This window comes from Corvus hawaiiensis, chromosome 5, assembly GCF_020740725.1.
Source record: "Corvus hawaiiensis isolate bCorHaw1 chromosome 5, bCorHaw1.pri.cur, whole genome shotgun sequence".
Lineage (NCBI taxonomy): Eukaryota > Metazoa > Chordata > Aves > Passeriformes > Corvidae > Corvus > Corvus hawaiiensis.
Window position 1 is genome coordinate 24383491 of NC_063217.1, and position 23681 is coordinate 24407171.

Sequence of the window (23681 nt, forward strand, 5' to 3'; positions counted from 1 at the left end):
AGCAACTACCTGCTGCTAAAAAACAAGTGAGAGGGGAAAAACAGTCCCTGTGAGCTGTGGAAGATCTTTATCACAGTAAAACAGCAGAGACCTGAAATATGAATTGAGACAGTTCTTTCAACAGTGGCCTGAATGCAGCACACATGAGGACACCTCTCCAGCTGTGGGTTTGACTGGGTGTCTGGGCTCTTGGAAATCCTACGTGGACATGCCAGCAGTTCAAGATCTACAGTCCTGCCATAGCTACTCATCCTTTTGGTCCATAATATAGTATCTTGTGCTGAGCTTTCAGAGCAAAATGCCCTGTAGATATTCATCTATTGGAGGATGAGTCCTCAGCACCTGACAAAGCACTCCTCTGGATGATAAAAGAGATGGTAAAGAAACTATGAAACACTGCTGCTAGCTGATCCCAGAGCTGTTTGGCTAGTGGTTTCACTGGATAGGTGTTTCAGTCATCACTATGCCCTTGGAGGGAACAGACCTTGCAAAATACACAAGATATGTAAGAAAACTTGCTCGTGATTCATTCCCAAATGTCGATGGGAAAGAACATTTGCAAGCAGTTTCTTTAGAGCTGCTAGCAAAGAATGGGTAACACTGATACAAAGTCATATGTCAGACTAGAAAACACCCTACAAAAAGAGGCTTTTTTTCAAAAACCAACACATCTCACCTTTCTTGTTCACTCCCTTATTTGCAGCTTTTTTTTTTTCAAAAATAGTATTACAAAACATTATCGTCCAAAGCTTTCAGGGAGAATTGCCTATTTTTACTCTATCTTGTTTTGTAAGACCACACTATGCTAGTGATTTGGCAACTTCACACTGCGGACAAATATTTCAAAATATTCCCTTCTTCTGAACACAGAGCTCTTCAACCACTTTTACATGTATTGCTGCATTTCGTGATGCCACCCACAGTCACTCTTAGGAAAGGATCTGGGAAACTTAATGTTTTAAAATCAGAGATGTACATACCCCATGGGTTTTGATTTTAATGCAAAAGTCTCTCAGCTAAGGTGCTTCTGGGATTTGCTGACGGGAAAATTTTGTGTAAACAGGGAGAATCTCAGGCTGAGGCTTTGATGGTGTTGATTTAGTCAGGATCCTCACTGGACAGCTGGGAGGGGTATGTGTGGTCTGGATGCTTTAGCAACGTCCTCATCTTATCCCTGGACCTTTGTATTCACTTGTGGAGACCAGTTGCAGAGGAGAAAATGGACAGGTTGTCAGTGGTCTGGGAGGAGATGCCTTCAGGAGCACCTGTGGCACCCGGACTACTTGGCAGGCACACCTGCCCTGGCAGCCATTGGGATGGCACTGGGTGCAGGTAGCAGTGTCTGTAGGGCATTGGTGTGTAGGGACCATGACATTAATTTATTTATTATCTATTATCTATCCTTATGTCAAGATCTATTAGGTTTTAAAATGCTTTGTGAGAGCTGACTGGACATGTGGAGCTCTAAAAAGTGAGAATTTTTAATAAAAGAGAATACACGTGTTGCTAACAATACCTTAATTCTACTTTCTTGGGCGTTAACATTGGAACTGAAACTAGTCTGTAGCCATTTTGGTGTTGAGCATTCTTCTTACAATGTCCTTAGCACCTTATGTTAAATTTGGGCAAATATTTGCTCTCAAATTCAGTTCCCAACATTTGATGACAAGAAACACCTTCATTAGACTCTGCAAGTGCAGCTAGTTGGCCTGAATGAACCCCAGGAGACAAGTAATGTTTCTAATTTAAAATAACACTTAAGAAGATAGTACATACAGAGATTTTATAGCTAAATGGAAAAGAATGGGTCTGAATCAGCCTTTCCAGAACATACTGCCAAGATGATGAATGAAATATTTTTATTCTCATTTGCTTTACTCAAAATCTCAGGAGATATTGATACAGATCTCTGTGAAGCCAGTTCCTGAGGACTGTACTTATGTATTTGGAAGCTATTATGTACTTAATTATCTCCATGCAGCCCAAAAGTTCCCAAAGCTTCAGTACACAGATGCCTTTCACAGTATACCCACCTCATCATCAAATTCAAGGCACAAGAAAAAACATTTGTAGATGAGTGGGATGAAGATCTGAAGGTTGAACACACAGTGGACCTCCTGCTTTGTGGTTTTCCTATCCTCTGCCTGTAAGAGGTGTCTGGCTGCCTCTCACTCCTCTCTTTTGGTGGAACCCAGTGAAGAGTTCCTGCCTAGAAATAGCAGAATGGCTAAGCCACAGCTGGAGGTAGATGGGTTACCACAAAAACACGAGTTAGTTGAGGATGCCAAGGGCGGAGTGAGTGACTTGAGAATTGTCTGAAAGGAAGTTAAGAGAAAATCATGGAGATAGACATGTTCAGGAGGAACAGGATATTGGGAACTGCTTACAGGGCGAGTGACAGATACAGAGGAAGGTGGGATAGAGTTGGAAGGCATCTTGTGGGTGGAAGAGATAAGAGGAAATCCACAGTTTCTGAAGGGAAAAAAAATAGGATGGGGCAACCCAGCTGCTGGAGTGAAGTAAGTTGTTTTGGAGGAACAGCTGATGAGACATAGTAATGCTTGTGAGAAGGGAGAAAATGAGGGTTGAATTGGAAAGAGGAAGTAGTAAATACAGGATGTACAGACAATGGCTCTGAAGGAGTGCATGTGAGTCAGGCAAAATAATAGCGTACTGGAAGAACATAACCAAAATGACATCTAGTCCCTGGGTGAAGGAAGAATTGGTGGGTAGTGTGCTTTCAAGCCATGCATCTGGCAGCACTGTACAGGGTGCTGGAAGCCACACTGCTCAAAGGCTGAAGAAATGGAGTCCATCTAGAGAGAGAAATGGAAAAGAGTCAGAGGGGACAGTGCAACGGCGCCCGACCACATTAGAACAGGGATATTAGGGACAAAATTCCTTGTCTGATGGAGCTGGTCTTGGGACAGCTAGAAGGATGCAAACTATTCAAGAGGAAGTGGTGGGAAAACCAAGTGATGAGAGCTAAGAGGTTTAAAGATCAAAAAATAAATGGTCTATGGGCATCTGATCAGTTAGGGGGCATTTTTGTGACCAGGGTGAAGTCTTGCTTCGCTTTCATGAAGTCAAGCAAAGTAGTGAGGCTGAGAAGGCAGAAAGCTAACAGGGACATGGGACATTGAATGACAGTCACTGTGCTGAGAAATGAGAGATCATGGCAGCTGGAGAGAGCCTGAGGTGCAAAATTTTGGGAGGAAAACAATGGGGAGCAGCATGTCTGCAGGTGGTTGGCCGGGGGGAGGAAAGAGAGGTAATGTTGGGTGCAAGCTGCAGGGACTTGAGCTTGTTAACCCTTGTTAACAAACAGTGGTGAAGTGTCAGAAATGGACAGGTACTGTGGCTGCTGCTGCTGCTGCTGCTGGGGATGGGCCTCTGCCAAGGCAGCAGGGAGGACTGGGGAGGGCAGGGCCAGCTGCTGCCAGGGTGAAAGGAGGAGCAGGAACTGGAGGGGTAATGGTTGAGGAAGAAAAATGTAAACCTTTTTCCTGTTTATGATAAAAATACCCTCAAGCAGATTTTCACACTAATAAAAAATATTCATATAAAAGGCGCCTAGGAGAACCAGCAATACCCTCTCTACAATAGCTACATCACATGTGCAAACCAAATATGTTGCTAAACTTGTTTTTTTTCTATGTAAGGACTAAAACCAGATATCATTTCCTCCTATGCACACACAACCAGTAATAGTTTATGCTTGTAGAGTTCCCATCTATTGTATGAAAGCTGGAGAGCTGAGTAACACAATGTTCTGTACCAGAAAACTGCAGCATTTAGCCAGTCTATCAGTTCCCCAGAGTAATTTCATGGTATTTCTATTTTTTAAACCTTCCATTAACACTGAAAGTGGATTTGTTTTTCCATGCAAAGAAATGATTTAAGAGAAAATCTGTAATGACTACTCTGGCAAGCACATGGATGTATTTTCTGAGCTCAGTGGCAAATTGATCTTCAATCTGGCTATCCTGAGGCAAGCAGCATGGCTAGTGAGAAAATCATGATTCAAGCTCCCAAGATACAAAATTAATCTTGCTCCTACTTAAGATTTTAGAATTTAAAAACCTTTCACCAGATTATGCAAAATTCACTTTATAGCATTTCATCTTAGGCAGACACTGTATTTTTGAGCTCTGTTCACTACTATGAAATCAGGAGCTGTTCTACACATGTATTTCAGTGAAAAAAGTGCTATCTACTTATAGGCACAGTCACAGATATTTGTGGTTGGCTGGGTCTCAGTCCAGCTGCCGGCTGCAATTCAGATTTGATACTTGGACTCAGTGTCTATCAAAACTGGAATTACACGTTGTACTCTCACTAATCTTTGCACAAGATGGAGGGATTCTCAGGACCAGCTTGTTCGTGCAAGTATTCTGCTTAGAACAAAACTTCTCAGAGGACAACTAGGGCCAGATCTTGTAATCCTAGAATTATAGAATCACAGAACAATTTGGGTTGGAAGGGACCTTCAAAGGACACCTAGTCCAGCGCCTTCAACGAACAGATACATCAACTTGATCAGGTTGGTCAGGCCCCTGTCCAACCTGAACTTGAACACTTGCAGGGATGAACCATCTAACATCTCTCTGTGGGCAAGATGTTCCAGAATTTTACCACCATCATCATAAAAAATTTCTTCTTTATACCTAGTCAGCATTTACCCTCTTACTTTAAAACCATTACCCTTATCCTATTGCAACAGACCCTGCTAAAAATCTGTCCCTATCTTTCTCCCTTTAGCTACTGGAATGTGCTATAAGATCTCCCCAGAGCCTTCTCTTCTCGTGGGGGAACAACCTGAACTGTCAGATTTTCCTCACAGAAGAGGTGATCCAGCCCTCTGATCATCTTCATGGCCCTCTTCTGGACTTGCTCCAACAGGTCAATGTTCTTCCTATGCTGAGACCTCCAGAGCTGGATGCAGAACTCCAGGTGTGGTTTCATGGGAGTGGAGCAGAGAGGGAGCATCACCTCCCTCGGCCTGTTGGTCACATTTCTCTTGATGCAGCCCAGGCTGTGGTTGGCTCACTGGTCTTTGAGAGGACATTGCCAGTTCATGTCCAGCCTCTCATTCACCAGCACCCCCAAGTCCTTCTCCACAGAGCCATTCTCAATTCCTTCATCCCCCAGCCTGTCTTGAATACCAGGGGCTTCCCTGACCCAGGTGCAGCACTTGCACTTAGCCTTGTTGCTCCTCATGAGGTTCCCATGCGCCCACTTCTTGAGCTTGTCCTGGTCCCTCGGGATAGCATCCCATCCCTCAGGCATAAGAACTGCATGACTCAGCTTGGCACTGTCTGCAAATTGGCTGAGGGTGCACTCCTTGGCTTTTTGCTTCAAAACGGTCCCCTAAGCAGGGAGGATTTAAACACCTGAAATTATTTAATTTGATTCAGCCCAACTCCATTTATTCCACAAGGATATTGAAGGGCACTGAAGTTTTGCCTCTGTTGTGGACTTCTAGCTGGGTCATTTTTCTGGTACTGCACATCAGTCACAAAAAGCTACATTTTTTGCTGTTTTTTAAACAACAGAGTAATGTATGAAAATAGTCATCCAGAAATAACATAGAGAGTACTAAATGGACGTCACAGACCACTGTGAAAGGAGATGACAAACTGTATTTTAATGATTACCAAGACTCTAAGCATCACCAGATTATGAGAAAGGTCATAAAAGATGCCTTAGTAAAGTTTGCTAGGCACAGTCTAAGAGCCACTCAATTTATCACCATCAAAATACCAAATTCTAAACCCAAACTGTTAGTGTCCCATCTCCAAGTGTGAGAATAGTGCTGCAAACCTGTTAGCAGGATTTTTCCATGATTGATTGTACTTTCCTTTTTTTTTTTTTTTTGCAATTTTATCACCTGAATCTGGACTGAAACTTGATTGGTAGTTTGGAATAATCCTGAAGTATTCTGCAGTGATATTCAGTATTTCATGTTACAGCTACGTACTTGTGGGCTTTCAAATCCTCTTAATGGTGTACATTCCCTTAGCCTTTCCCTTGAAGGAATCCCAGTTCACTTGTTTTTCACGTGGTGCTTTCATCTCCTTTCATATACAGTCAGCTCTGAAGGAGAACACTGAAATGATTAAAGTCAGAAATTAAAAAATAATACTTGGTTTCACTATGGTTACTGTGACCATTTTGAGTGATAGGATAGCCATTTATCTGATCTCACACATTAGTCAGATACTGGTTAAAAATGTAGGGATGGGAAACTGAGAATCTTGGCCACTTCTGAAGACTTTCTTCTTACTAAAGGACAATACTATCTCCAGACAAAGCGTACCACCAGCAGGCATCATTCATCATAGGACAAGTCAGAATGCTCTCATCCATTTAATTATTACAATTGAAAGAGGCTCCAGATCATGAAAAGTGTTTCCACACCATTTCACCCATTGCTTGGGCTGGCAGTGCGAACACAAGACTGCTCAAAAGTGAAGAACTGCAGAGCACGAGAGCAGGTCAAACACAACAAGGAGCAATGTCTCTGCTGTGTTTTGTTTGGGGCCAGGCAAGGTTGCTCAAAATTTCCTATTTTCCACTTATACTTGCTTCATTAGAAGTAATAAATGATCCTGCTAGACACTGGGTCTGTTTGAGCCAAGGCAAGAACTGCCATTGCAGCATCTTTCGCAGAGATATGGCACATAGCCAGAGTGAGCCTGCCCTCTCAGCTGGCATCACCTCTGACCAGCCTCACTCCTCTCTGCATGCTCACTTCTAGGCTGGGGCACTGGTTCAAGAGCTGGACCTGAGAGCCTGCCACCAGGCAGATCTCCTGTGATCCTCCCTCCACCCTCGCATTCACTCCCAGCATGGCCAGAAGGATGCTGGGAGAGCAGCCAGAGCTGGGGAGTGCCTGCCACCCCGCCTGGGCTGAGGTGTAACCCCAACACATCCAGGGGAAAGGTAAGGTGTTTCTTCAAGAGAGGCCTCTCTCAGGAACGAAGGCGACGGCGTGTTGGAACACCGTCACTCCTAGATACAAACAAGTGAGGGCAACTCAGCCAATATAAACAAACAAATAGAAGCACAGAGGGAGGAAAAATTGCACCTTTTGGGTTTGCTGCTATTCTTCATGTGCACATTTGACACTTAGATGTTATTACAATGGATGCCACGGTTCAGTTATTGATTGAGTCCAAGTTACTGAGCCCATTTCTTATTCTTCACTGATGTCACTTTATTGATAGGTTGAATACAATTTCATTTGCTTGTGGCTAAGTAAATCATCAGTGAAAATCTTTATTTTCTTACAGTGCTAAACCCACTAAAAACATGAACCAGGCAGAGCATCAATGAATATAAGCTTGTGGGATCACACTGTGTATGAGCCTGAAATTCCAGACCATGAATCAGTCTGTGGACTGTGTGGCAGAGCCTGTAGTGATCCTTTGCACAAAAATGGATTAAGACTTGCCAAAACTTCACTCTCATGAGTGTGTTAGTCGATGTTTTGGCTGTTAGCATCTTACTTATTGCACTCTTTTTTAAGGAATGGTAAATAAAATGGTAGTGTGTAGCTCCTTTGGTGTGCAGATCTCCCACCTGTGATGCTGTATCTCTGAGGGAAGAAGCAAAGGAGAGATGGATTTATAACCTCAGAGTTGTACTGAGGAATTGCCACTGTTAAAACCAAGTTCACTCCATCCCTGCACTACTCTTGATGGTGCTGGCTATCAGGAGCTCTGCAAGCTTCTGGACTTCTTCAGCCATTAAAGGTGCTGGTGGGTATTCCGAGGGAATTTATTTCTAGCAAGCAAACAGTCTAACATGTCCCATGCCCTGGATTAACCTCCCTTGAGTGGTGTATGGGATAAGCCAACGCAGGGAATCCATGTCTGTTTAGTTCTAGAGCTCTGTTCCTTCTATATGATAACTGGAAATGGAGGTAAGGGAGTTGTACCGTCCTAGTTCTGCTAAAATCCCTCTCTTGCCACCTGTAGGCCTATGTGAAGTAGTATATGTGAGGAAGGAAAGAAGATAAATTATGTTCCAGAGAAGGTGAGAGGAATTCTCATGGCCCCGCTAGAAACACATTCAGGGCAAACTGATTTCTAGAAACTAAAATTTCTATTGATTTCATTCCAATTGAGTGAAGAAGGGAATGGTGGGACTATGACAGTCACTCAAAAAGGGGTTTCAGCCCTATCATGTTTTGGTGACATTCTTTTAGAAACCTGTGTCTCCAAGATCCTTTTTGCCTTGTGAATAAGATGCTGAAGGAGTATCCAAGATAAATGCCTGCATTTCTAACCTAAAGAAAAAATACCGTGCTCAGTCATGCAAATTCATGTATCAGTCAGAATCCACTGACATCCCTGGGATATCAGATCATGGTTTGACACAATTTCTTTTAATCTAACAAGTCCTCATTCTTTATTAGAACAAATTAGCACAGTTCCACTAGAGTCAAGGTAGTGATACTGCTTCAGAGGGCTTCACAGCAGAGCTTCAAGCAATATCAAGAATAAGTTGCTTTATCCCATCTGAAGCAAAACCTAGAAGTTATATAGCAGTTAATGCACCTCAAATAATGCATATACCATTTATAAAACTTTTATAAAAGCCTGTATTCCAGGCAGTACAGATATATACCTATATCAAAAAAGCCCATGTGAAAACATGCCTTAGCTCCCTGCAGCCACAGAAAAGAAGCTCACGTCTTATGATGACATGCATCTGTGCACACATTTGACTCAATTCTCATGATTTTGTGTATATATGTGGGCACAAAAACTGCAGTACCCCTTTTTAAAAAAGTATTTGTAAATAAAAATTATTTATTATATTTTTTAAATTTTAGAATATTTATTTAAATAATTTTTTACAATTACTAAGCCATAGGAATATCAGAGTGGTTTTTTCTTATTTCATAATATATATTGCATGTACTTTGCCACATCGGCACTCAGATGACAAACCCACAAAACACAGTGGGCCAGAAACAGCTTGTCAGAGTTTCCCCTCCTCACAGCTTCAGAGTTTAAGGCAATGGAATTGCACTCATGTTTTTAAGAAAGTGCTTATCTTTGTTGCAGCATAAGAGAGGGGGATAAATAATGGGTTTTTTTCCCTGGTAGTCTGAAGATAAGCAAGTTAATTTAAACTACTGAGTATAATGTTTCTTGCTATACGTTCTCAAGCACAAGGGCAATCCAAGTTTTGCTGTATTGCTGTGATGTGTGTTTTACTTATTTAGAGGACAAAGGAAGAACTTGGGGTCATTTGTTAATCCACAAACTTTTCAAAAGTTATTTTCGTTTCATAGAAGAGAGCACAGAGCTCAGTTCTGAGTCTTCCTATGCATAAAAAGAGGGACAAAGTGGGACAGAAGAGGCAGAGAAGAAGGTCCTCTTGGCTGGGGCAGTCTTGTCAGGCTAGTTTAACAGGGTTAAAAAACCATCCTAGCGTAAATAAATGGGAGCACTACAGCACATGGCTTCACAAAGCATAGCCTGCAACTTACTGGACCCCAGACAAAATACACCATCATGCAATGCTGCTCTGGCCACTGAGCCCTACTCCTATGTCTCCCCATGCATCTGGTAGCTATAGCCATGGTGTAGCTGAGGGAACGACCTGCTTCCCAGAGGTGCTGTGGCACCACTGCTCCCTGCAGTGCTCTCCCCTCCAGCTCAGGCACAGATGGGAAGACAGAGCACCTTGAACTCATCTACACATCAGAAAAGTTGTACACAATTGGCTCACAATTCAAATAAAAATATAAGAACAGTGTTATTATTTCAGACTTTTGGGGCTCTTGTAGCCCAGTAACCTGTCTGCAGCAGTGACCAAAAACCTGATCACAGCAGTGACCCTAGAAGAGCAGCAAGAATAGGATGAACATAATTGATCTTTTCTGCAAGTCCTCTCCCCACCTCCAACCATTTTCAGCTCAGGGGGCTCCTCCAGCCTGATCCAGTTTGCCCAATGGTGGACCTCTCTTCCAAGTACTTGCCCAGTCTTCCTTTGAGTGTCTGAAAAAAATTGCTGCAACTGTCATACCCTTTGGTAAAGAGTTTCACAAATCCAGTATTTGCTGCATGAAGAAATATCTCCTTTTATTCTGAAAATGGCTATTAAATTTTTGTCTAACAGTCACTACCTCTTGCATTGGGAGAGACTGTGAACAGCTCACCCCAAACCACCCACTTCATATCACCCTGGATTTTATAGACCTGAATCAAAGAAACCCCCATAGTGGTCTCTACCTGAGCCTGAGCCTACTCAGCCAGAAGCTGACTATCACATGTGTTTTGGCTGCTTTCTTCCAAGGGATTAGGGAATTTACTAAAATGTTCTTGTTGCCCAGGGTCCCTGCACATCCTTGTGGCAAAACTTCAGCCCTCACTCACTGGTTGGACATTGAGCATGCTGAGCACAACAGCCACACAAAGCTTGGTGTGAGACACTGGTGCCAAATATTTAATTGCCAGAGTGTGAGTGCTGAATTGTTCTCTTCATGGTATTCTGCAAAATACCAAAGATTTTGCCTTACCTGGTATGTTAAACTTGGGATATTAAGGGTAAGATCCCCTCATTACTTTGGTACACTCAGTAGCTTTTAATTATATTTCCTGACATCACGTTTCCCTTCCATCACATCATTCTGCCACACTATCATTTGGTTTATGGCTTACTTTCAGTTAGCTGTAGGTAAGCCAGAAAGCAGACCTTTTAATGGTCATCAACACTGCAAGCACTCATATATTTATTTCTACCTGCAAATGTCTGCATGTGATGCTACTAAGTTTTTCAGTTGCCCTCTGACAGCCAAAAATTCAGGATGAGCTCAGTCAGAAGACTTTTTAAAAAGCTTGCTTCCTAAGGAATGATTTCTAATGCTCCATGTTTTCATTATTTTAACTTCTCCATAGTAAGTGGGCTATAATCCTGCCTGATCAAGCAGATCTTGTTCAGGCAACGTACCTTCAATTGATTTTACATCCATTCATTGGAATAATTTTCTTTAAAAACTGATTTTATGTCTAGCTAGAACCCAACCAAGTATGTTTAAACTGGGTACCCTGTGTTTACATGTGCACCATATGGCTACCCAATTTACCTCCCATACTGGGACAGGAGGGCATTTTTAATTATTTACAGCAGGGGCAGCTCATAATAATCACATCTGTAAAAAACAGCTTGGCCAGTCATATTCCTCACAGGTCTGTGAAGCATCTCAAAAGCATGTCCTGCCCTGCTCACTATGCAGACCTTCCAGGCATCTGATCCCCTGCTGAGGCAGGGCCACCCAGCTCTGAGAGGAAGCACTGGCATCATAAAGAAGAGCAGCTGGAGGCAGGAACGAATATGTGGAGAATGTTGGGACAAATGTATCAAATACCTCAGGTTAATTGGCAAACAGTTAAAGCTAATGCCTAGGAAAGCTCTCATGATATTGCAAATTCAGGGCTGAAAGTGGTAGATATAGAGGGCTCACCTCTCTTCAACTTTAAACTAAAGATGCTGGTATTATTTCTCACTTATTTACTTACTTATGTTTACTATGTTTTGAGATTTTTCCAAAGCAAATTTAAGATGATAATATAGACCAACCATGGCAGCATGCTCAATGGGGGTGACTTGATCAACATCACTTGTACAGACACAGGTGTTTCAAAAACACCATAGAGGCAGGAGACACAGAAGAGGAAGATAATACTGCTGGAAAAGTGCACTGAAGTGATACCCCTGTGAGTCACCACTCATGGTCTTTCCCTCCAGTCTCAGCCGATCACAATATTGCTCTGGTTTCCCCAGAGACCTGCTGGAGGAGCACTGCTAAATACTTCACATATCCCCCCAGGATCCCTCTGAGAGACTGCTGGAGAAAGAGCTTGGACCCGAGAATCACTTACAGATGGGCTCAGGGGTGGGCTTTGCACAGCCGGGGCCCTGGTTCTGTGGCAGAGCAAGTCTCAAGTTAGTAATTACATGTTTAGCATATTATGCAAGCATTTATTCCTGCTTTTTCACAATTATCCGTTCTTCCGCTTTGTGATAGCCACTCCTTTTCTCATTGATTTCACACACCACAGGAGCACAGGCCCCATCAGCATCAGCATTTTCCCCCCAGCCTTGCCTGCCCTGCAGCAGTGACCCTGTGCTTCCTGGGTTAGGACCCATATACTGCTCATGCCATGTTCCTCCTGGATTCAAATTACTAAGATCAAAAGTTCAGCAGGTTCTATCCGCAGTCAGACTGTTTACGTGTTTATTTGTTCCAGTAACCTGCCAGGTCTTCACCAGTCTTAACAACTCCATGAGAAGATTCTTGCCTTTCTTCAGAGCTAGTTTGACTCGTGCAAGCGAAAACTGAGGGGCTGCTTTGGAGGGAGAGCAGAGACGAGGGGTTAGTGAAGGATCATGAAACACTGTTTGGAGACAGCAAATTACCATTAAAGAATGCTGCCCACTTATGTAGAAAAACTGGGTGCCAGTTGCTCACCAACCCTGTTATTCAAGTTCTGCAGCCTGCAGCAAAAGGCTCCTAGAATTAGCTCTCCCAATCTGGTGGTGAGACACCTCTGATGTCTGAAATGGGTTTGCCTTGGGGTTGTTAAATACCTGCTCCATGTGATTGGACTAATTAAAAGTTTTTAGCCAAACAAATCCCTGTTTGTGAGGGTATAAGAGCTAAGAGGATTAGATGTTAGTTAAACTAGACATAACTGAGAAAACAAAGCTGCTGCTGTTAATTCTTGAAAATGCTACCCCAGTGTGTGTGGGTGAAAGGAATGGATAACAAAATTAATAGGTGAAACAAAAGTCTCAGATGGCAAGTATAACCCATCAGAAAAAAGTGCTCCCTTGAATTCAATATTGCGATTTAACAGGGGAATATATTCTACATACAGATGGCAAAACCAGCTTTAGTTAAAAGTTGGTCTTGATCTCCTGTATTCTTCTTGCAAAGGAAAACTGGGTATTTTCTATTATTTTATAGGTTTACTACTATAGCACATCAACTAAACAGGTATATACAAATAGCACCAGAAGCTGGCTAAGCACAACACAACTCCACACTTTGATCAGAAAGATTGTCTGCTACTACACTGAGAAATTGGACAAGTCTTATTGTTGTCTCATTGCTGACCAGCTGGGAAGTCAGTGCCTCTCAATGACTTTCTACCCTGTCCTTCCAGGGGGGTCTCAGTTAAAAAGAATCAGCTTCTTTACATTTTCATATAAATCAGAAGTCAACTGTTTTCTTCTGCCAATAAGGGACTGCTTGCAATAGCATCCCCAGTAAGAATAGATTAGAGAAAATTGAACTTGGATCCACAGCATATTTGTGCTGAGCAAATGTTTCCTCCCTAATAAAAAAAACCCACAAAACCCAGGCCATTAGAGCCTCCAGACTCCTCCTTCTCCCCCTCTGCAAACAGACTGCTGTCTTATGCCTGCTTAGAAATTCTTGACTTTATTCCCAGTGAAACTGTTTGGTTCAGCAGCAGCCAGCAGCCCTCTCCATCAGCATCTGCTGCTACCTGTCATTTTGCCTTGTTTCACTCCTTTCTGGGCAGACATCCCATGGATCCCAGGTTGTTATCTTGATGGCTTCATTCTCCCCTCCCAGCCCCATTCTAGAACACCTGCTAAAGCTGCTAGCACTAATTATACTTTTATTTGAATGTAAATACTTTGCTTGGGGACATAATAAGTATACACCTGATTTTTCTGATTTTGTAGCCTCTGTAAGAAGGCTGCTGTGCTGATCAGTGCCAATGAGGAAGGGAGAGATGTAAGAACCACCTCCACAGAAGTATGTGAAGTTAAACCATGTCAGTGAGCATTCCATTGGAATAGAAACCAGTTGCACCTTTTAAAGTCCAGAACAGCGGACACGCTTTGGACCCATGTCATTTAAATACCAGTTCCCCAAACCAGAGGGCAGATAATCACTCTCCCAGGCACAGACCAGGGATTGGGGTGAGCTCTGGATCGTACCTTACACACAGAGTGGGTGCAGCCATATGGTTTTGGCAGGCGACACAGCATCCTCCTCTGGAGGCAACCAGCCTCTGTGCCAGAGAGCGATTCTGGGCGCGTTTGATTTATTAGCAGAGATGTAGCTAATGGGGAACAGAGATAGAAAACCAAACACCTTATTCAACAAGCAAAATAAAGAAATCTTTTACATCTGGAAATACTGAGGCAGATGATCAAATAATTAGCACTGCAAGTTTATACTGCCTGCAGCTAGAAGAACTGCTCTCTGTGGAAACAGGAATGTGGTTGAGCCTGCAAAAATGTGATAAGGGATCTGTACCTAAGATTTTTGGATGGTCTGTGTACATCACAGGTGAGTTTCCACAGAGCTGGAGGAGCATTCAGGACTGGACTCCCATGAAAAAACTCCCTACTCTACTCAACTGAGGATGCCTTGGCAAGCAAGTGCCAGTGCCACATTTTTACTCCTTCTGAGAAGGTGTATCAAAACTAAAGGTGTAGAAACAACGTTTTTTTCTTCTGTCACAAGTTGACCCCAGAAACAGCGATAACAAAAATTCTTTTCACTTGCTTTTCTCAACCAAATAAAAAATCAATTTCAGTTTATTTTTTTTCCCCCCAGCACTTTAAAGCACTTAAATTTCCACATAAAGTCCTCACGATTTAAAATCAGAAATATCTTTCTTGGAATTTTTACTTTTATACAGATCAGTCTGTTTTGCAAACTTACAAATAGTTTTATTTTTACAAAATCTTCACTTTTGCTAAGTATGTAAGCTGTTTACACATATTTTTACCCCAGCCGAAATTCTGATGAGCTTGCATATTGTAAGGAAAAAAAGTACGGGTATGGATTTCTATGCAGATGTTTCATCACATGTGTGGGCTGAGGCTGGCTGTATCTATGAAATACAAATGTAGTATATACAGATCTTGCTGATCTAGTAGAAGTATTAAATAACAAACCTCCTGGCTCTTTTACAGAAGGATGATTCAAGCAATCCATAGGTTCCTAGGCTGCTGCATGAGATCACAGCCTGATCACACGTGTATGATGGCATAAACAGATGAATAATAGCAACTGCATTTTCAGTCCCACCCACATTTCATCTTATTTTTTTAAATCACATTACACCTACACACAATGCTTGGCTAAGACTGACAAACACAGATGACAAGAAAATCAATATGTTGTTTTCTGTACGTGCGCATTTCAGGAGGAAATAATTACTGGGGATTTTTTTCCCTTTTTCTTGTTTTTATTTTCAAGGAAATAAATCTGAGAAAACAAAAGACAAGCGATGAAAGTCATTAGTTGCCATGGGATTTCAAATGCTAAGTCCTAGCACAAGTGCAGGTAAGACTGGACTAGAGTAGGAGACAGCTGACCTAGTCCAAAATATTTCTGCCTGGCTTCCCCATTGGGCTGCTCTCAGCTCCAGCACATGCCATGACCTTGCCTCTGTTGAGAACTGGAAGAGCATTGGCCTTGGCTTGAATGGAAGCAGGACCAAGCCCTACTCAGACAGTTTCATACACTACATGTCAGATGTGCATGCCAGCATTATGCAACGGGGTAAAAAATTAAAACCTGTCAGGCACAGAACTGGTGCACTCAAGGACATACTGTTACTTGTTTTGCAGCTTTGCCACTCTAACAGGGATTAACCACATGCCATTGATAGCTGCCATGATAAAGTCAACCAAAACACTTCATTTTTTAACTTTCAGGACATGATCTAAACTTTTGAGGGAAATGGCTTGTTTGGCCTCAAATTTTTATTTGAAAAAAATAAAATTAAACTGAAAAAACATTTACTTTTTTGCAGTCTTCTCTCCCCACTTTTCCCCTCCTTTGTCCCCCAGCTAACAAGGCAGCAGATTGAATTCACCTCCCAATTCCTTTATTAATTATTTTTTTCAACCAAGTGGGTAGGTATTGTAAGTCGCCAACCTTTGCTTTCTGGAAATTCTTTGGTGTATTACTGCATAGCAGAGTGGTGTGACAAGGATAAAGAGATTAGAAGTAATTTCATATAACTCCTTCTGTCAAAATCTGCAGAGGGTTTTTACTGGTAACTCTGAGTGTTGCTGAAATTCTTCATTAAAAACTTTCAATATACGGGCAGGAAATCGCTAAGCTCTAAGACACAAAGTAACCAAAACAGAGGGAGAGAAGGAATATTAAATCAAAGCCTGAATAGAGAGAGAATACAAAGGGAAAAAAACCCCACTCTGTTCAAGTACAAGAGTAAAAATGCATGTTACCTCCAAGGGGGTTGATGCCAATTCAGCTTTGAAAGCCAAAAAACCACATGCTGATTTTCCCCAGTTTCAAGTAACTGAGCATAACCTGTGCAGGCACAGGCTCTCCTTGCCAGCCTTAGACTGCCCAGGTGGCTGTGAGCTGCTGCTTGATGGTCACTACTGCAAGCTGCCTTGGCTAACACAAAACTCAGGCTGTGTTTTCCCTGTTTGTTTTATCAGCACACTTAATGTACAGCCTAGACAGGTAAAATCTGGCCAGCAGATGAAGAATGTTTCCTAGTACAGTGGTCAGTTATGGCCCCTAGTATTGTCAGTGTGAGAAAGCAGGGGTGAAGCACACAGAGAGGAAGGAGCTAAATATGATCTGGCCAACACAGCTGGGCCAGCCTACAGACCTGATAAAAGCTTTGAAGATGGAAAGAGGGGGGTTTGCATTCTCTATGATTGTTCCATTAAATGAACAGAGGAATGGACAGACATTAAATGATAATGTCAGCCCTGCATCTCTTGAAAAGTTACTATTGTGTTACAAAGCAATCACCAGGTATTTCAGATCCTCCTCAGAGCCTGTGGTCTCACAGAAGAACAGAGGAAGTGCAGACAAGGATGGGCGCAGGCGCATGCAAGGGAGTGTACTGCTACCACCATGGGTTAGGAGAAGACTTTAAATGCTTTGTCTCCTGTTAGAGGTGCAAACTCTTCTATTTTTTGGGGGAGTCCTTTTCTGTGTTTGTGAATCATTCACACGTTAGTTTCCACAAATATGTTCACACCTCAGGTTTGCACAATGAAGGTTGTAGCATGACTTGCCGTGTTGCAGCCCACTCAGGACAGGCACTTTTGTCCTTATCTTAAGCCATTTGCTGTGAATGAGGGAGGTTGCTCTGCCATTGGTGAATGAGGGAGGTTGCTCTGCCTCTACTTTTGAGTTCTCCTCCTGACCCCACAGATCCAGTGGGGGGACTACGCAGTGGCCGGGGGCTGGCATCTCCCCACCCCAGCCACTTGTTCCTGCTGTACCCCAACAGAGCTCTACAGCCCAGGAGGGACAGAGGCATCCAGGGCTTTCCTTGGGTACCCTCCAACATGACAAGTGGTGCCACTGCCCTCACTCCCATGCTTCACCAAGTGAAGGCGCCAGCCTGGGTCTGGGTGGATCCTGCAGACTTGTGCATGGGGGAGTGAGTGGTGCAATGTGCTCCTTCCCTGGTGAAGTGCCAGAGGTTCGCTGGAGCACCTCATATTGGGAACATGGGTGCTGCAAATTTGATCTTGCACTGCTCTGGATGCTCGTGGGAGACAGTGGCCTCCTTCGCTTGACATGCAGTACAGAGGATGGTGGCCTTGCTCCTGCAGAGAAGCTGGGCTCAGACACCAACAGTGGCTGCTGTCCCCACCATTCTGCCAGAGACAATGGAGGTGACACAGCATCTGCTTTGACCCCTGCACCGCAGGAAAGGGGAACCCACAGCTAAGGCAAATAAAGAGGCTCTTGATTACAAGTTTCTGCACATGGATCCTGTGTATCACAGGCCAAGTCATTTAAACCAGGCTTTGTACAGATGGTGACCAATGGCATGTTCCCTGTTTCCAGATGGGAACATTTTCTGAACTACAATTTGCTTGCAGAAGCAATGAGCACTTAGAGCGGCAAGGCGACTGTCTGGGAAATGCATTTTGAAAATGTGGCTCTTAAGCAAAACTAAGTTTTCTGGAAAGTAGAGTCATGAGGCGAGCAGTGTGACTGACTTATATTAGTAGCTGAAGTGCAAATAAAACAAGAAAAGGAGACAATTTGTTTTGCCTCAAGGCAAACATTTAATTTCTGAATTCTTTACCCCATTTCTATTGTTAAATTTGGTGACATTTTCTAAATGAAATTTCATTCTAAATAATAAAAAAAAAAGGTTGCATTATTTTGAAAACATGGACATAACACTTCAACTTATTTGTGTACATGTATTTCCGATCACCCAACATAACCTCTTAGCTTGATATAAGCCTATAGCTAGATCTTGTTTACCCTAAAGCACACTTTCTGTTAAGTGAAGATGACCTTTAACTAAGCAAGTTTACCTGTGCCTGGCTCTGGCATCCTAAACTGTATAATCAAAACCATGGCAAGCTTCTTAATTTATATCCTATGTCCCTATTTTTTTAGTAAATAAATATCAAATGGCTGCTAGTTATGCAGATTATCTCATTACTTTTTGTAAGTATTTAAATGTTATAGCAATGAACACCACTAAAAAGCCAAAGAGTAATAAATCTGTCTTCAGAGCAAAAGAATTCAAGAGCATGAACCATTTACATCCTGGAGGATGTAGGAGGAAAAAAAATTAAATATTTAAAGTTCATTGTCCACCCTCATTTTTATGCATGGCATATGGCAAGGCTCCTTCAAAAAACCTCATCAGTACTGAACGTGTCAAAAAACCAGGATCATACTATAATAATATATATAACAGAAGGCAAACTGGGATTGTGCAGACTATAAATCTGGCACTATCTGAATTCCACACCTCATATTTTTTATGAGGAGGATATAGCTGTGCACGGTTTCCTAAGCTTCCCTGTTTTTTTTTTTTTTTTGAAGCAAACTGAAACCCAACCCCAAATTCCATCATGAGGCATCCTGCTGATGCGTGTGTCACCAGAGGGGTAGCGCATGATATTTACTGCATGGACTTCTGTTTCACAAAGGAACAGTAAATGACAGAGGCAGGGCAGCAGCAGAGAAAGACGGAAGAGGCAGGAGTGGGGGACTCCTTACAGCTTCTCAAGGGAAAGTTGGAGTGGTGAAAACCCTTGGATTCAGATCCCCAGGTGCTCTGGCTTGGGCTGTGTCCAGGCTTCTTGGATTACCTGCCCTTTCTTCTGCTCCTGCCCTTGTCCAATAGCAGTGCCTCAAACTCCCCACTTTTCCTTCCTCCTGTCGTTGCCTCTAGCCCTGAGAATGCCTGCCTTGCTGGCTCTGAGTACAACTCCCCATGTCAGACCTTGCTCCCAAATGTGCTGTCTCCCTGTCCAGCCAGCACTTCTCAGTCAATTGTTTGAGTTATCAAATCCTCCTTTCCATCAGCCTTCTGACTCTTCATCAGCTTTTCAAGGCAGACAGTTCTCTTCCCTCTCCTGCCTCTGTCTCTCTTCTCTCTCTTTCCTTCCCACTAGGTCCAACCTGCTCTTCAGGAGCCCCACACCCCAGTACCTGTTTCTTTGCTTTCTTTATCTTTAGATGCTCTATAGACTGCTCTTGAACTCAGGGCAGAGAGTCCAGCAGGCTCATGCTAGAACTGTGACTCAAGTTTTTCTCAGAGCATAGGCAGTGTCAGCAGTGGATTTGGGGACTTGGAAGCTAAAAGTTGAAGTATCCACTAAACACATGGAAATCATGTTTTCAAAGGTTTAAATTCTGCTTTGACCCCTGCACAAGAGCCACTTCTATGCTTGAGGTCAAATCACTTAGGAAGCCTTAGGAAGAAGCTGCAAACATTTGAAAAAAACCCAAATTTTCTAGCTTGGATTTTCAGAAGCGGTCAAATAATTTTAAGCTAAGTGACTCTTGGGCCTCTATACAGGTAAATGCAGAACAATTCACAGGCCTCAGGCATCTTGCCATGCAATGCAAAGCTTTGCAAAATTATGAGCAAATAAAAATAATCTCCTAAGAGAAAATTCGGGACATCCTTATTAACCAGAGCTGCTCTGTCTTCTTCCTTTTACATCTGCTTGTACAATGGAAACTTTTGGATGCAAAGTTCCATGCACTTGGAGCAGTTACAGTCCCAGATCTCTGCAGGTTATATTGTGTGGACACTTTTTTCTGGGGTGGGCTACAACAGTTATACCTACTTATGAACACTGAAGCTACAGGCACTTTAGCAGTGCATTTCAAACTGCTCTTCCAAAACCAGTGATCTGAAGCAGAAACCTGGGACTTGTCCCACCAGCATCCTGGGGACTCCTGGCTCTCCCCCTGTCCCTGGAGTTTCACAGCAAGTGCTCCTCACCACCCTGTCAGCAGAACCTTGCTCTCACTTCCCAGGGACACAGCTGGATCATGAAATGCAGCCTGCTGGGCAGTGCCCCCTCCCCATCCCTTGACAGCTTGTGCCATTGCAGCACTTCACGGAGTCCCCCTCAGCCCGGGACTGTGGGACTGAAGGAAGGAGACCTGAGGCAAGGAGCCCAGGGGCTGACAGAGGTTCAGGTTAGGCGTCCAGCTGTGAACCTTCCCTCATCCTTCTCCAGGACTCCCACAGCACAACTGCCCAACCCTATCAAAATGAAGACCTAAGCCAAACACAGAAAAATCCCTGAGATTTGCCAAAGCTCCCCAAAGATTGGCCCTATTAGACCTCACAACCCAATGGGATGTTCAGCTATACCAGCAGAGACCAGTAACCACAAAACAGATACTCACAAAAACCAGCTGACCGTACTGTTGTTAACTCATGCATGTCATTTTCTATGGCAAGGCAGGGACACAAACCCAGGTTTCCTAAGCTTTATACTGGTGCTTTTCCTGCAAAACCAGTCATTTGTATACTTTTTGCTTCTTGCCTGGCTTGTTCTACACCCTGTTGCACACATGCATACAATAGTATGTGTGAACTCAGAAGAAACCTTTATTTAATAGTGATTGACATTTGCAGGAGCTTTAAGAATGCAATGATTTTGGCACTGGTTACTTTCCAGGTAAGGATTAACAAACCAATGTGTTAACCACCACCTGATGTTCTTTGTTTGAAACAGGCCACGTTTCAAAATGGAGGCAGCTTTCAGATTATTTTTCAGAAAGATTGTGCTTTGATTTGGAAATAGGGAAGTGCAGGAAGGATTGCAACACAAAACAGATAAGATTAGATGAAGAGGAAATGTGATATAAGTGGTTTGGATCTACAGAAGGAGCAATAGAATGATGTTCATCTCACACTGTTCATGTTACAGTTTTAGAAGACATAGAAGCAGTGCCCCCTCATCAGAGCTCAGGCAGAAGCTAAGTCCTTCCTGTGTTTTGGTATTTGTGGCTGAAACCTACATTTGAACAATGTAGAAATGCAGTGAAAATGAAAGTCTGGTTCATCCACCTTGCCTGTCATTCAAAGCTCCTGGTGTTGGCCAAAAGAGGGTTCACCCCTTCTGCTTTTCCATGGTTCCAACATCTCTGCATCCAGCTGTCTAGTGCTCTGAACTGGCTCATGTATGCCCTGGTGCTCCACAGACCACTCACTCTGCACCCTTGCAAACATGCATCCTGTGCCAGGATCCTGGGCCACAGTGCCAAACTCACTGACTGACACAGACAGAGCCAGCAGAGAGCATGGAGGCCCCAAAAACTGGCACCAGCGCCAAAAGAAGGCAAAGGTGAACCTCTGAAGATGGGGAAGCAGTGAGCCAGCTTTGAACAGACAACTCCGAAAGAAACTTGCACAACAGCAACAACTAGCAAGCTTATCTAATCCTCTTTGCACCAGCCTCAGCTCTGCAAAGGGTTTGTCTGACCCATTTGTGGGTATTCCTGGGGCACAGGGGACAGATAACCTTGTATCCATCCTGTGGTAGCACAACTACAGCTCCCGAACTGCAGCAGGATCCTTTCTGATTACTTTGTAGTACAACAAAACAGAGAACATACAGTTGCCTATGTATTAAAAACATTAAGGCGTGTCCAAAGATACTATAAACTTACACCCCAGCTTACAAATCCCCTGTGCAGTCCATGTTTTGTGTACTGACAGCATGCACTGAGAGTTGAGGTCTTTAACTGGTTTTCACTATTACCAATATGAGGCTTTATTGAGAACTTAAACTTCTAGGCTTACAGATACATGTCATTTTTCACAAAATTAAGTTTATTACATTGCCCATAGGTAAGTAGACTGCATTGTCAGCAATTTTGCTTTAATTTTCTTCAGAGAACCTGTATTTTTTACACAACTTATTTGTTTAGAAAAAAACCTTGTTCTGTCTGTAGGAAAATGCAGAGGCAGAGATGCTTCATGCACCTTATTTATATATGTGGTATATTCTTTAACAGCTTGTCTTTTGTGGCACTCCTCAAGAGTTTATTTCTGCTATACAGGAGGAGAGAAAAAAAATATGGCACAGTGGGTAAAATGATCCCATTAAGATCACCTCCCTAAAACAGAGATAAAGATGGTAACTGGCAGTGCTTTGGGAATTAAAAATCCAGCACTGAGACTGATTTGTGTTGATACCTATAGTGCACATACTGTTTATATATGTGTATAAATATACAAATATAAATAACATATTTTCCTTTAAAACCCAAACAAACAACCAACCCAAAACCTCAGTGATCTACAGATGGAAATGCTAGGATTTGACTCAGATTTCAGTCTCCTTGGTAAAGGCCAATGGGATGGACACCAGAACCTGCTCTCAGCAACCCCACAGCCCACGGACTAGCAGGATCGCTGCTAGTGATCAAATCCCTAATGTGTTTTAATCGTGCCTCTCTTCCCATTGGCACACCATCAGAAACCCATCTTTGGGAGATGTCAGGAATCAAAAAGCCACTGTTGAAACTCCAGATAATGCTCTAGACAGAGGAAGGAAAAAAAGCCCTGAAACTGTTCTGTAAACAAAATTCTTGCCCTGGGCTTTTCTCATTCTGATGCGAAAGCCAACAGACAAGGCCACCAGTGCCTCCAGTTTAGCAATACTTCATGTACTTACTCAGGGCTTCTGGCAGTTCATTCCACATTCCTCAGAGCTGTAGGTTTTATACAGTGCCCTGTATATCAACCAGACAGTGTACCTGATAAACTTTCCCTGAGGCAGGTGGCCATGTGAATGGCCAGGAATTTGCACAGGAATTTGCACAGGATTTTTCTTACTTAGGCTCATAAAGTTAGCAAACAGTAAAAACTAAAATTGTTTGCCAGTTGGTCTTGTTGCTTACCAAAAATGTAAGCTTGCCGACAACTCCCTGCAGAAAACCAGAGCTCTCCAAGAGCAATAAAGACTGACCATGGGAAGACATATTCTCAGCACCTCCAGCAAGGACCTGCACACACCTGTGGTAAAACACAGGTCGGAGAACAGACTTTAAAATACTAGGGAGGGCTGCAGCCTGGCACATTACAAGGCAGAGAGGAGCAGAGCAGTGTAGACACAGGTATGTTGAGGAGCTGCTGCCTGTCTCACACCCTGTTCATACTGATCACACATCACAGGAGGCAGGGCACCGTCCTGACATCCCGGATACCTCTTGCCACCCCTGTGGTGCTTAGGAAGATTTATTCTGCACGCATACAGTCTGGCCTGTGACTCACTTAGGTAAGTTGAGACTTGGGACCTCACTATGTGAAAGAAGCTCGTAAAAGCCTTTTTGTTTATTGTTGCTCAATACAATTATCCTCTATGAAAATCACTTTTTTTTTCCTTCCATG

The 23681-nt window shown here is 43.0% G+C and overlaps 1 protein-coding gene across 5 annotated transcripts in view; it reads right to left on the reverse strand.

Annotated features, from left to right (window-relative positions):
- The window catches only part of RBM47 (RNA binding motif protein 47), a 76597-nt gene that overhangs the window by 45683 nt on the left and 7233 nt on the right, over window positions 1–23681 (reverse strand). For 2 of the 5 annotated variants that reach the window (XM_048304669.1, XM_048304670.1), the window contains one exon: window positions 13993–14117. The exons of the other annotated variants lie outside the window; for them this stretch is intronic. In XM_048304669.1, the coding sequence (XP_048160626.1) occupies window positions 13993–14018 (26 nt within the window). In that variant the 5' untranslated portion in view covers window positions 14019–14117. The remainder of the gene's footprint in view (window positions 1–13992; window positions 14118–23681) is intronic. 5 annotated transcript variants of the gene reach the window in all.